At 42.5% G+C, this 14,309-nt stretch overlaps 1 protein-coding gene across 3 annotated transcripts in view; it reads right to left on the minus strand.

The window, feature by feature from the left end:
* Positions 1-14,309, minus strand: part of GNL1 (G protein nucleolar 1) — a 47,244-nt gene that overhangs the window by 29,577 nt on the left and 3,358 nt on the right. The window contains exon 1 of one of the 3 annotated variants that reach the window (XM_089515634.1): positions 13,634-13,738. The exons of 1 other annotated variant lie outside the window; for it this stretch is intronic. In XM_089515634.1, coding sequence (XP_089371760.1) covers positions 13,634-13,706 — 73 coding nt within the window. In that variant the 5' untranslated portion in view covers positions 13,707-13,738. Of the gene's footprint in view, positions 1-10,148; positions 10,241-13,633; positions 13,739-14,309 lie in introns of those variants that run through there. One more of the 3 variants, XM_089515653.1, reaches the window with a different exon arrangement.

Consider the following 14,309-nt stretch of genomic DNA (forward strand, 5'->3'; position numbering starts at 1 on the left):
GACACAACAAACCATTTGAAAAACCCTTTCAAACAACTCCTGCACAGAAGAAGAATAAAAGAGGGGACTGTGCAAGCCTATGAGCAAGCTTTGAGTCCACCCCAACATAATACCAAAACATATCTGGATATCATCAGTGGAGAGCCAGCATGGTGTAGTGGTTTGAACACTGAACGATGACTCTGGAGATCAGAGTTTGAATTCCAGCTCAGCCATGGAAATTCACTGGGTAACTTTGGGCAAGCCATATTCTCTTGGCTTCAGAGGATAGCAGTGACAAATCCTCTCTGAAGGAACTTGCCAAAAAGCCCCACTATAGGGTCATCTTAGGGTCACCATAAGTTGGAAATTACTTGAAGGCACACAAGAACAACTTAATGTGAAATACTCTGAAAATACAGGAAAGAGTTATATTTCCATAAGCGTTAGGATAACACCGGACTGAAAAAAAGAGGCACTAAAATCTAGAACTATTAGATTCCAGTCCAAATCCTGAAGAGACAGCAGGAGGGAACTGAAGGTACTGCTGCATGACAGAAAGGGGAAATGGCTGCCAGCCAGGCCAGCATGAAGCTAGTAGGGCTTCATGGTTTAAATTAAGGAGGAAAACTGTCATCCGGAAAGATTTGGACTCTGCTCGCATTTCTGGCTGGGGTGTGCAGCGTGACAGCTTAAAGGAGGGAGGGATGTGAAGGCAAGACTCCAGAACTTGTGGGTGTTTGTCTGAGGAGACAAAGCGACTCCAGAGTTCATTCCTGTGGAGGGAAAGGCCTATTCGAGTGGGGGGGGGGGGGAATCTTGTCTGAAAGACAAAAACAGGATGTCCCAAGGAGTTACAAAGGCAAGGATGGCTGCCAGGGCTTCAGGTGGTTCATATAGTAGCATGGTGACCAGGCATCCTCCTCCTCCAGGAAGCATCCTACATTTCAGCCTTCTGTCTTGGAAGAATTTCAAAACATCCTCCATTTTGAGCATGACTGAGGTCCAAAACACACTGCAGAAATAATCCAGTTTGAGGCCACTTTAACTAGGGAATTTGAGGAAGTGTAGTTCTGTGAAGCATTTAGTCTTCTCTGTCAGAGAGCTCTGGTGCTACAATAAACTACAGTTCCCAGGATTTCCTGAGCAGTTAAAGCAGTCTCAAACTGGATTATTTCTGCAGTGCGTTTTGGACCAAAGAAGCATGAATTTATATTTGCATGAGTGCTTTTAGATTTTTAACATTTTTCTACACTTTTCCTCATTGTCCTACTATATTTTGTGGTGCCTCGTCCTTCTTTATGGTTACGATGTCTGATCACCCTGTAGGGCTCTGCAAAAAGTCCACAGTTTCACCTTGGAAGGAGCCAGGAAAAAGATCTTCTGCAGGAAAAAAATTGCAACAGGCTTGCTGATACTTTGAAGGGTTTTTGACATGACAAAGCAATAGAGGGCCTCAACAGCGGGAGCATATGACTCACCCAAGGGCGGGGTCAGCTGGCTATCAGCTGTTCCCAGCTCTTATCTGCCCATTCCATGGTGAGATGAAGAAGAGAATAAATACACAAATACTATGTTATTTGATGATCGCAACAGATCCCACTCCTAGTACTTCAAAAATTGAAGAATATCACTCTAGATAATCCCAGTAAAGGATTTAGACTCAGGTCCAAAATATACTGCAGGAATAGTCCAGTTTGAAACTGCTTTAACTGTCCTGGTTCAGTGCTAGGGAATCCTGGGAACATTAGAATTCAAAAATATAGCCATGTTAGTCTGTAGAATCAGTATGTGGAGAGATCTTGTAGCACCTTTGAGACTAAATGAAAGAAGGAAATTGGCAGCATGAGCTTTCGTAGACTTCAGTCTACTTCCTCAGATGCATTTGGTGAATGGAAGTAGACTGAAGTCTACGAAAGCTCATGCTGCCAATTTCTTTCTTTCAGCTAGTCTCAAAGGTGCTACAAGATCTCTCCACGTACTGGGAATTGTAGTTTGTTTTAGCACCAGAGCCACTCACTCAAAACCACAAGGTTGCAAGTTCAATACCAGCGAAAGGGCTCAAGCTTGACTCAGGCTTGCATCCTTCCGAGGAGGTCGCTAAAATGAGTACCCAGATTGTTGGGGGCAAATTAGCTTACAGTTGTAAACCACTTAGACACTGCTTAGGCGGTATGAAGCAGTATATAAATGAAGCTTGTTGGTTGGTTGGTTGGTTTATTGATGTAGTATGTTTTGGACCTTTCACTATTTATTTGGTGGGGAGTTACTTGTCTGGATTGTACTTCCCAGAATTCACATGCCATGGGGTTTTGGGGAGCTGTAAACCAATGCGTGCCAGCATGGTACAGTCAGGGTGACTGAACAGGAGGGCAAGGCACTGCAAAATATAGGATGTTCAAGTAGGACATTTTTGGAGAACATTGCAAAATAAAAGCTAAAAGCATTCATATAAATGTAAATCGATGCCTCCTTTGTTGTTGTTTCATGCCTTCAAGTTGTTTTCAACTTCTGACAACCCCATGGGTTTTCTTGGCAAGTTTCTTCAGAGGGAATTTGCCATTGCCATCCTCTGAGAGAGTGTGATTTGCCCAAGGTCACTCACTGAGTTTACATGGCCGAGCTGGGATTTGAACCCTGGTCTCCAGAGGCCTAGTCCAAAGCTCAAACCACTACACCATGCTGGCTCTCATTTTCAGAAATTCCTCTTAAACAGAAGGGTGAAATGTAGAACATGTCCTGAAAAAGAAGAACATCTGGTCACGCTGGGTGTAGTGTCCTGAGTACTGGAGTAGGACTCTGGGAGACCCAGGTTTGAATGTCCACTCGGTGATCTTGGGCAAATCACACCTCTCAGCTTGAGAGGAAAGCAATGGCAAACCTCCTCTGAATAAATCTTGCCAAGAAAACCCCATGACAGGTTCATCTTAGGGTCGCCAGAAGTCAAAACAACTTGAAGGCACACAACAACAAATTCAAGAATACAACTGTCCCAAAGACTAATGAATACCTTCATGCTACATTCTCATGCTACAGGGAGTCAGTATGTAGGAGAAGGAAGAGGCCACTCCATCACCCCAGGAAGAGCTATAACGCCTGCCTGCCTGCCTGCCTGCTTTGCTTTGCTTGCCCTGCTGCGGCTGGCAGCCTTTCTGGAGGTTTGCTGCCTTCTCCAAGGACTACTCCTTTCAGGACCAGGCTCCAGGCACCCAGCCAATTCCTGGCTAAATAGCCAGGTAGGACCACCTGTCCCCCTGCCAAGGGGATAAAAGCTGGGTGCCTACTGTGGCGGGCCCGCCAGCAGTGGGGTCGCCACTGTAGGGGGCTTTGGGGGGAGCGAGGGCGATGGCCAGTCCCTCTGGTTCGTTGGTGAGGGTTGTTTGGTTTGAGTTGTAACCTCAAAAACTACAATATGTGCTGCAAGCAGGACACGGGAGGGGAAACTATCCAGGGAGCAGCCATTACAACAGTAATGGACAGGGGGAGATACAGTAAAAGGAGTCAGTTTTATCACTCTGGAAGAAGGGAGGTACATAGAGTTCTGGTTACTCCCAAACTGATCCCCAATTCAAATAGTCTAGATAGCCTTGGTAGCAGGCCCCCTGGGCTGAAAATGGTGCTGCTCAATGCCAGGTCAGTAAATGGTAAAACACAGCTGATTCAGGACTTGATCCTCGATGAGCATGCCAACCTGGCTTGTATTACGGAGACCTGGCTGGATGAAGCGGGGGGGGGGGGTAATCTCTCCCAGCTTTGCCCACCTAGGTTCTCCGTTCAGCAGCAGGCAAGGCTTGGGGGGTGGGGAGGTGGAGTTGCAGTCATCTATCGGGATTCCATCTCCCTTACCAGGTGCCCTGTCCCACAGTCTACTGGGTATGAGTGTGTGTACTTAAAGATGTGTGGCCAGGAAAGAATAGGGATTCTGTTGGTGTACCGACCACCCCGCTGCACAACAGTCTCCCTGCCTGAGCTGGCTAAGTTAGTCTCTGCAGTGGTGTTGGAGTCCGCCCCAGGAGACCATTGGATCCGGAGGGATTCCTGATGGCTCTTGGGGAGTTTTCTGCTGCCTCGACAGGTGATCCTGTCAAAGCCCTGGCTAACCTCTGGAATAGGGAAATGGCCAGGGTGGTGGACATGATCGCCCCTACGCATCCCCTCACACGAAGCGGAGCCAGATGTGCTCCCGGGTTTACAAGGGAGCTGATGGTGATGAAATGAGTGGGACAGAGACTAGAGCGATGATGGCTGAAGACTCAGAGTTAATCCGATCAAACGCGGACCAAAACACACTGGAAAACCTATGCCATTGCAGTGGTGGTAGCTAAGAAACTATACTTTTCTGCCACCATTGTGTCTGCACAGTGTCCCAGAAGGTGGTGTTGGGGGACTCCTGTTCGACTCCTTGGCCACTGGCCCGTGGAGTCCCTCAGGGCTGTTTTATTCCCCATGTTGTTTAACATCTACCTGAAACCGCTGGGAGAGGTCATCCAGAGTTTTGGGGTGCAGTGTCATCAGTATGCAGATGATGCCCAACTCTATCTCTCCTTTCCATCCAAGGAAGCTGTCCCTGTGCTGAACCAGTGTCTGATGTCAGTAATGGACTGGATGAGGGCAAACAAATTGAAGCTTAATCCAGACAAGACAGAGGTGCTCCTGGTCAGTCGTAAGGCAGATCAGGGAATTGGGGCTATGCCTGAGCTGGATGGGGTTACACTCTCCTTGAAATCTCAGGCTCGCAGCTTGGGTGTGCTCCTGGACTCCAGTCTGAATCTGGATGCCCAGGTCTCAGCAGTGGTCAGGAGTACATTTGCACAATTAAAACTTGCCAGCTGCGCCCATTCCTTGAGATGTCAGATCTGGCTAAATTGACACACACTTTGGTTACATCCTGTTTGGACTACTGTAATGCGCTCTACGTGGGGCTGCCTTTGGAAACTGTTCGGAAACTTCAGTGAGTCCAAAATGCTGCAGCCAGAATGTTGACCGGAGCCAGTTACAGGGAGCGTATAACTCCTGTATCGAAACAGCTTCACTGGCTACCGGTTTGTTTCCAAGCACAATTCAAAGTACTGGTTATGACCTATAAAGCCCTACACGGCTTAGGTCCAGACTATTTGAAAGACCGTATCTCCCCATATGAACCACCTAGAGCCCCAAGATCTTCAGGAGAAGGCTTTTTCTCGGTCCCACCACCATCCCAGGCTCGCCTGGTGAGGACCCGAGAGAGAGCCTTCTCAGTGGCTGCTCCTTCCTTGTGGAACTACCTTCCATGGGAGACTAAGCTGGACCCCTTACTGCTGGCCTTTCGTAGGCAGGCAAAGACATTTTTGTTTAAACAGGCCTTTTGAGATCTGGCAGGCTTGGTTTTCTTGGGAGATGAGAGGGTTGGACTTGGACTGTTTAATTTTAACTTTGTATGTTTTAAAATTTTATATTTGTAATTTTTATATTTTTATTATTTTAATTGTACAATTTTAACTGTTATGTTTTATATATGTTCACTGCCTTGGGTCCCATTTTGGGAGAAAGGCAGGATAAAAATAAAATAAATAAATAAATTCTGAAGCCTACATCCAATGCCTGTCTCCTGTGGCACATTATTCCCTTGTGACAACCACACTCTGACCCTGTTTCCAATCATTATTATCTTAAAGAAAAAATATATACAACTGAGCACTAAACATAGTATTGTCTGATCCATTGTAATCCCCCTCACTATGTATGGATGTGAGAGCTGGACAGTGAAGAAAGCGGATAAAAGAAAATCAACTCATTTTGAGATTTAGTGCTAGAGAAGAGTGTGGAGAATACAATGGGCATCCAAAAGACAAACAAAATGGACAGCTAACAACAACAAACAAAGGTAAGAGTAATTATGACAAGCAATGATGTTAAGGAGCAAAAAGAATATACAATATTTACCTTTTTCTATTTTTATTATTTTTATTGAACACCATCAAACATAGATCAGAACAGAGACTTCAGTCAAGAAATCAGAAGATTAGAAATGGGAAAGGCAGCTATGAAAGAACTAGATAAAATCCTAAAGTGCAAAGATATACAGTGTGCCCTCACCTTATGTGGGGCATCCGTTCTGGGCACACACACACACCCAAGAATAAGGCAAATTCCTCCTATGATCAAGCCCCATTCATTTGAATGGGATGTGGCCCTGCAGCGTGCAGCACAGCACATACCACAGGCGCACATCCCATTCACCGTGTTAGGGTTCACCATCTGCATAACCTCAAGTCTGTGTATGGTGAGCCCACATACAGCACAGGCGCACTGTGCAAATGAACAATGAAGTTTGAAGATACCATGGATGGCCAAAAAGACAAATAATTGGGTCCTAGAACAGATCAAGCCTGAACTCCCCCTGGAAGCCAAGATAACTAAACTGAGGCTGTTGTACGTTGGCCACATCATGAGAAGGCATCACTCACTAGAAAAGACAATAATGCTGGAAAAGATAGAAGACAGTAGAAAAAGAGCAAGACCACACACCAGATGGATGGACTCTATTGGGGAAGCCACAGGTATGAATCTACAGGACCTAAACAGAGCAGTGGAGGACAGGGGGTCTTGGAGATGTCTCATCCACAGGATCGCCATGAGTCAAAGTCAACTCAAGAGAAGTTAGCAACAACAATAAGTCAACAGTAATGGAATTTCAAAGATATAGCCATATTGGTCTGTAGAATCAGCATGTAGAGAAATTTTGTAGTACCTTTGAGATTAGCTAAAAGTAAGAGAAGTTGGCAGCATGAGCTTTTGTAGACTTCAATCTACTTCCTCAGATGTTTTTGGTGAAGTGGAAGCCAGAGACAGACATATATATGCCATAGGTATGTGAGCATGTCAATTCAAATTCAACAGTAATTCAACAATAACAATAACTCTATTTAATTGATTGGAATTTACTTCCAGTTAAGTAGGCACAGTCTAATTCTTTTAACTGTTCTATAGCAATAGCATTTAGCATTTACATTTCTATACCGCTTAATACAGTGGACCCATGTTATATGCTGGGGTTTGGTTCCAAGATCACTCACGAATAACAAAATCTGTGGATGTGCTGTCCCTTAAAAAAATGGAAAATCAAGGTTTGATATTTGAAATTTATACTTTTTTTGAACATTTTCAAACCGTGGATGCTTGAATCTGTGTATAAAAAAATCTGTGTATAAGAAGGGCCAACTGCAGAGTAATGAACTCTGCACTCTCTAAGCTTCAGCACAGAGAAATGTTAGGTACCGCACTTAGGGAGGAAAAATGAAACGCATAGATATAGGATGGGGGAGACCTGGCTTAAGGAGACTACCTGTAAAAGGGATCTAGGAGCCCTAGTAGACAACAAGTTGAACATGAGTCAACAGTGTGATGCAGCAGCTAAAAAGGCCAAAGAGATTTTAGGCAGCATCAATAGAGGTATAGCGTCTAGATCAAGGGAAATAATAGTGCCACTCTATCCTGCTTTGGTAGGGCCTCACCTAGAATACTGCATCCAGTTCTGGGCATCACAATTCAAAAAGGATGCTGACAAACTGGAGTGTGTCCAAACGAGAGCCAACAAAATGGTGAAGGGCCTGGAAACCATGCCTTATGAGGAAAGTCTTATGGAGTTCGGTATGTTTAGCTTGGAGAAGAGATGGTTAAGAGGTGATATGATGGCCCCTGTTTAAGGGGTGTCACACTGCCCCCACAAGCTAGGTACCCATTTTACCGACTTAGAAAAGGATGGAAGGCTGAGTCAGCCTTGGAGTCCAGGGATTGAACTCACAACCCTTGGCTGCACTATTTCTGGTAGAGTTAGGACCACTGAAAACTTGAATGGGGTTTCCCTATTGTTGCTATTGTGTGCCTTCAAATTGTTTAAAACTTATGGCGACTCTAAGGCCATATCATGGGGTTTTCTTGGCAAGGTTTTTTTCAGAGGAAGTTTGCCATTGCCTTCCCCTGAGGCTGAGAGCGTGTGACTTCCCCAAGGCCACCCAGTGGGTTGCATGGGAATCAAACCCTGGTCTCCAGAGTTGCAGTCCGACATGCAAACCACTATGCCACTCTGTCTCTCTAGAGAGGTTTCCTACACAGCAAGATATATTTTTGGATGATTTTTCTTTTTTCAAGAGTGTTTGAAGAGTTAGGGAAGCAAACTGTTGAATTGCAGGTGTTGCGGGGGTGGGGGGCCCTTGCTGGCTTAGGGGCAAAAATATCATCTGAAAACTGCTTGAAAAAATTAATTTGGGGGGGAGGGCGGAAGGGCTTCGGGCATTGCAAGTAGGAGTTCCACAGGTCACAATTTGCCAACCCTGACCTAAGACAATCCAATGTCTCACTGAAAATTACGGTAAATTTTTCACTGTGTGTTAAAAAATCATTTATGAACAGAGAGGGGACAGGTCCACTTCTGTCAGGACAAGGGGGTGAAATTGGAGGGCCTTGAAGGCACACAAGACACACTCTCTCTGCCTCAAAATTTTGCCAAGAAAGCTCTGTGATAGGGTCACCTTAGGAGCATCATAAGTTGGAAACACGCCACAACATACAATTCACCAGAATACTGAAAGATTAAAGGATGAGCAGTTTGAGGGATACAGGAATCCCACAGTTGGCATGGCATGGTACTGTAATCCCAAAAGGTAACGTTGCCAATCTGTGCATGAGCTGTCTCTTTCCTTTACTTGTACAGTGGGCCCTCAGTATCCCCTGGGGGTTGGTTCCAGGACCCTCTGTGGCTATTCAAGTACCATTAGATACTATGGCACAGTAAAATGATGTCTCTTATCTAAAATAGTAAAATCAAGGTATGCTTTAGAGAATTTTATGTATTTTTCAAATATTTTCAAGCTGTGGATGGTTGAATCCATGGACAAAACGTTTGTGGTTATGGAGGGCTGATGAGACTGTGGACCCAAGGAAAATTCTAGGTATCTCAGAGAACGCTGTCTTGTGGTCCATCCTCATCGCTATTGTCAACAGTGACTGACTACAGCTGTTTGGGCTACAAACAAGAGCCTGACCCAGAAATGGCAGTGATTAAACTTGGACTTCCAAACAGTGACTTTTACTGCTGGGTTAAAGCTCCTTTTAAAATGCAAAAAACTCTCTGGTGCTCTCACTGAACACTATCCTCTTGAATCAAGGGAAATAAAACAGTTCAGTCCGCCCTCTGCAGCCACGGATTCAACCATGTATTATTTTTAAAAAATCCAAAAGGCCAAACTTGATTTTACCATTTTATATAAAGGGACACCATTTTACTACCCCACTGTATATATAGTCAGTCCTCCATATCCACAGATTCTTTATCCACAGATTCAAGCATCCACACTTTGAAAATGTTCCAAAAAATTAATTCCCAAAAGCAAACCTTGTTTTTGCCATTTTACATAGGAGACTCAATTTTACCACACCATTGTATTTAATGGGACATGTGCATCCACGGATTTTGATATCCACGGGTGATCCTGGAACTAAACCCCAACGGATACCAAGGGCCTATTGTAAACAGCCCTGGCTGAAAACAGACATGGGAAGCACAGAGATAGACACCATTGCCACTGTCACGCATCCTCCAGGCCTATCTGTTTATGCACATGGGAACACAAACTCAATTGTAATTCTCTGAATATGAAGATAAAGGGAGGTCAAGCTGTCAAATCTGGCTTTGCAGTCCCCTTATGTATTGCTTTTGTTCAATACATTTGGGTCCCACTTTTCTGCAAAAGATGTCCAAAGTGGCCAAGAGTAAAATCCACAAAAGCTTAATGCAGCAAAGAAAATAAAAACTATGGAAAAATCAAGTAGGAACATATAAAAATAGCCACGGTAAAAGACAGGTTAAAATACACAGCAGGGAAGAAAACAAACCAACTCTGTTGACTGAGCCTCTGTTTTAATAAAAGGAAAGTTTGCCTGCAGGCAGGAAGCCATCAATGAGAGGTCCAGACAAGCTTTATTTAGCAGAAGGGGCACAGTTTGGCTAGAAGTGGAGTGAGGCTTCTGAATTTCATTAAAGACCCGCAACCGCTCAGACCCAGTAATTCAAACACTGTTCACTTAACCACTTTCCCACTTGTCAAGCTACACAGTAGACCCACTATTCAAAACAAACTCAAGCATCTTGGAGCACGCAAAAGGCTTGTTGGTAGAATGGCTGGACTTACATAATAACTAAGCTAATGATGTTCTGTTGAACAATGATGGAGGTGGTGATGATTTCAGCAAAGTAATCTGAAAGAGCAAAATGAAGGCATCCCCTTCATTCTTCCTAAAATATCTGGTCTCCTGGTTGCGAAAGCGATGGTGTGTTATGTCAGATCTGGGCAACAAAAGGGCTCTGAAGACCTATTTGTTTAGATCTGTTTGTTTTGAAGTGCTTTTAGCTGAGGTTATCTTATATTGTGGAAGAAATTAAAGGTATAGCTGTGTTAGTCTGTAGAATCAATATGTAGAGAGATCTTGTAGCAGCTTTGAGACTAACTGAAAGAAAGAAGTTGGCAGCATGAGTTTTCGTAGACTTCAGCCTACTTCACCAAAAACATCTGAGGAAGTAGACTGAAATCTATGAATGCTCATGCTGCCAACTTCTTTCTTTCAGTTAGTCTCAAAGGTGCAACAAGATTTCTTTACATACTTATAAATATAAGACTAACTGGTTGTATTTTACTTATAATGTGGAGCTATAGTGGTTAATCAAAAGGAGGAAAGTAAGGAAAGAAAAGAAGTGGCAGTACATTTAAGACTAACTGGTTGTATTTTACCATGAGCTTTCATACAGTACCAAGTGATATTAAGGCCTCAAGTATGAAGCATACTTACATAGTTGGGTGCGTGGGATAGAATGTAATAGGATCCAGAAAAATACATATCTTGTCCCTTGCCCTAAATTTTCAAAGGGCTGAGAGAGGTGATACAGATCTTTCAGATCTTAACAGTGGCCACAGAATGATAGAGCTGAAAGAAACCACAAGGGCCATCATTGCTTGTTTTGGTAATTTTTGTTCAGTGTTTGCTCCTATTTATTTAAATTTCCTTGGTTTTGTTTATTTTTATGTGTATGAGCCTGAACTATGTTTTAAATAGTTTTGTTCACTGTAAATAATGCATCTGCTTGTCTTGTTTTGTTTGACATTTCTGACATTCGTTGTTTTAAATTGTGCTACATTGCTGAATTTGCGATTTTACTATTTTCCTTTCACAGATGCCAAATGCAAGAAAGGCACAGATGTATTATTTCAAATGTGAAGTACGATTACTGTCATCACATCAAGGCAAACGACACACACACACAGAGGCACCCACACTCGTGTTTTCTATCAAGTGGTACTCTTTTGTTGGAAGCTGCTTTAACACTTTTACCCAAGCCAGCTGCCTGTTTAATTCTCTGCAGTGTTATTTCTGTACCATTAGCACACAATTCATATCCCCATAAAGCCTCCCCCACCTCCTAGTGCATGTCATTGAAGCTCAGCACTTTTCTTTCAAAGTGTTTCCAGTTCAATTCACACAGTAGCACTTTGAGCACAGCTTCCCTCCTCTCTCCTTGTCACAAAGATGATTGTGTTATTATTATTTTATTTTCTTATAGCCCACCTTTCTCCCAATATAGGGACAACTTGGCTTCATGAGAATTCTCCCATCTTACTTAACACAGACTTTATCTGCCAAAGATGCTACTGTCAACAAAATCTTCCAAAGACCAGGAAAACTGCTTAGTACACTGAACCACACGGGCTATTTTTCAATATGACTACATCAAAACTGAGAATACAGGACTGGTGCAAATGGTTTAGTGTAGGTCCAGCTGCAATGTCATACGACTCAATAAGACGGTGACAGTCTTACTTTTATTTGTTTTTAAAGTGAACTTTCCATTTATACATCACGGTCCTATCAATGTTTCAAAAGCCTTATAATCCTGACTATAGCAAGGAGAAACATAGTTCTGCTAGGATCTGATCCAGAAATGTAATTTTATTTATTTATTTATTTATTTCACTTCAGTGCTGCCTTTCTCCCAAAAAGGGACCCAAGGCAGCTCACAGGATAAAAATTGTTAAAAACATCACAATAAACATTTTAAAACCTCCTCTTTTGGAAGCCAGCTTTAATACAATTCTGCATTTCCAAGCACCTGATGATTCTGAACAGTCCTATCCTGCCATTTGGCTGGCTCTGGGATTTTTTAATAATTTTTTAAAAAAAATTAGAATTATCTAGTTAAAATAGTATAAAATTGCAGCATAGATAGGACTGGAGGAGAGTTAACCTCCCCCCAAAACTGATGTTTGTTTGAACTGGTTTCTGTGATTTAAACCAGTTGTTTTGTATTAATGTGTAGGACTACACTAATATAGGATTAAATCAGAATATTAAGTAGCAAAATTAAGTTCAGATGCCTATGGCCACTAGCTTAAATAACAACAAAACAATGGTTCTTTTAAAAGGTGCTCTTTTTTAAAGCAAGTTAGTTAAACCTTTGTTAATGGAAGGCCTTGTTTCTAAATAGCATTTACTGTACTATAAAATAAAGTGATTCAAACAAAGCACACAACTGACCTAAAAATTAACAACTGCCAATAAACTGTTAAAAAGTTTAACTTCAAACAATCATTCTTGTTCCTGTAGGAGGGATGGAAAATTATAATAATATCCAGGCTTTTAAAAGAATCAATTAAAAAAATGCAAGAGGGTTTTGGGTTTTTTTAAGCAAATTTGTTTAAACCAACCTGGTTTAAACCAGCCAAGTATGAGCATAGACCAAACTGATATATCATTAGACAGAATGGGGAACATATCTGGTGCCTAACCAGATCTAATTTGGAAAAGCGGTATATAAATAAACATTATTATTATTATTATTAACAGTAAATTGATAGATTTAAAAGATATAGCCGTGTTAGTCTGTAGAATCAGTATGCAGAGAGATCTTGCAGCACCTTTGAGACTAACCGAAAGAAAGAAGTTGGCAGCATGAGCTTTTGTAGACTTAAGTCTATTTTGTCAGATGTATTTGGAGACATCTGACCAAATGCATCTGAGAAAGCAGTCTATAAAAGCTCATGCTGCCAACTTTTTTGTATAGTTAGTCTCAATGGTGGTACAAGATCTCTCTACAGTAAATGAATAGTTATTTAATTTATTACAATAGTGTTTTGACCTTCTGGGAGAAGGTAAACTGCTTGTGAGATTCTCTACTGCAGGTGCCAAAATAATCTGATCGACCTAAGGTACTAGCGCATTTTAACTAGAGCAGCCACTTTGACTTTGTGTCTTATGCTGACCCCAGGGAACAGCCGGGGCAATGTGCAGCCCACAACACTGAACTGAGGCTCCATCAGCACTGCTGAAATAATCTGGTTTGACACTACTTTAAATGTCATGGCTCAATGTTATGGAATCCTGGGATTTGTAGTGTGTTGTGGCACCAGAGCTCTCTGACAGAGGTGGTGGCTAAATACCTAAATACAAATCCAAGAATCCCATAGCACTGAACCATGGCAGATAATGTTGTGTCAGGCTGCACTATTTCTGCAGTTCATATGCAGCCTATCTTCAGCTGTCATGCACAATAGGCCACCAAGGCCTTGATAAACCTTCAAATTTTGCAATCATTGCCCGGGACTGCAGAAATAAGGCTGTCACTTACCTTGCAGATAGCCTGCATTCAATCTGATGGGCTGCAAGAACTGCAGGCCGGATGTGAAATTTATGAACCTCATCCTAAACACATATTGGCTGAAATCCTGTTGACACACTACACCAGCACAACTAGAGGGAAAGGAGGAACACAGAGGGGAAAGGGCTATGAGGGGCACAAAAGGGAAGAAACAGCCTGTTCAGAACTAAGATATTTTGTCTGGTTTCCTTTACCAAATGCTCTGCATCCTTGGTGAAAGTACTACCAACAGCATAGGGCACCAACAAGATTTCAGCCACTTGGAGATGGGGGATATGTGGCCTACAGTATTATTATTATTATTATTATTATTATTATTATTATTATTATTTATTTTCCCAGTCTTCCCAGAACTGGGACTCAGAACAGCTTCACAACATTAAAAACAGTACAATTAAGAACATAGAAAAAGTATTTTTTGTGGGTTTTTCAGGCTATGTGGCCATGTTCTAGAAATTTCTTCCTGACTTTTCACCAGCATCTCTGGATGGCATCTTCAGTCAGCCACAGATGCTGGTGAAACGTCAGGAAGAAACTCTTCTAGAATATGGCCATAGCCTGAAAAACCCACAAAAAACTATGTATGCCGGCCATGAAAGCCTTCAACTTCACATAGAAAAAGTACATTAAAAAGGAATTACATTCT

Source organism: Sceloporus occidentalis, unplaced genomic scaffold, assembly GCF_023333645.1.
Source record: "Sceloporus occidentalis isolate IW3139 unplaced genomic scaffold, rSceOcc1.0.p SCAF_1, whole genome shotgun sequence".
Taxonomy (NCBI): Eukaryota; Metazoa; Chordata; class Lepidosauria; order Squamata; family Phrynosomatidae; genus Sceloporus; species Sceloporus occidentalis.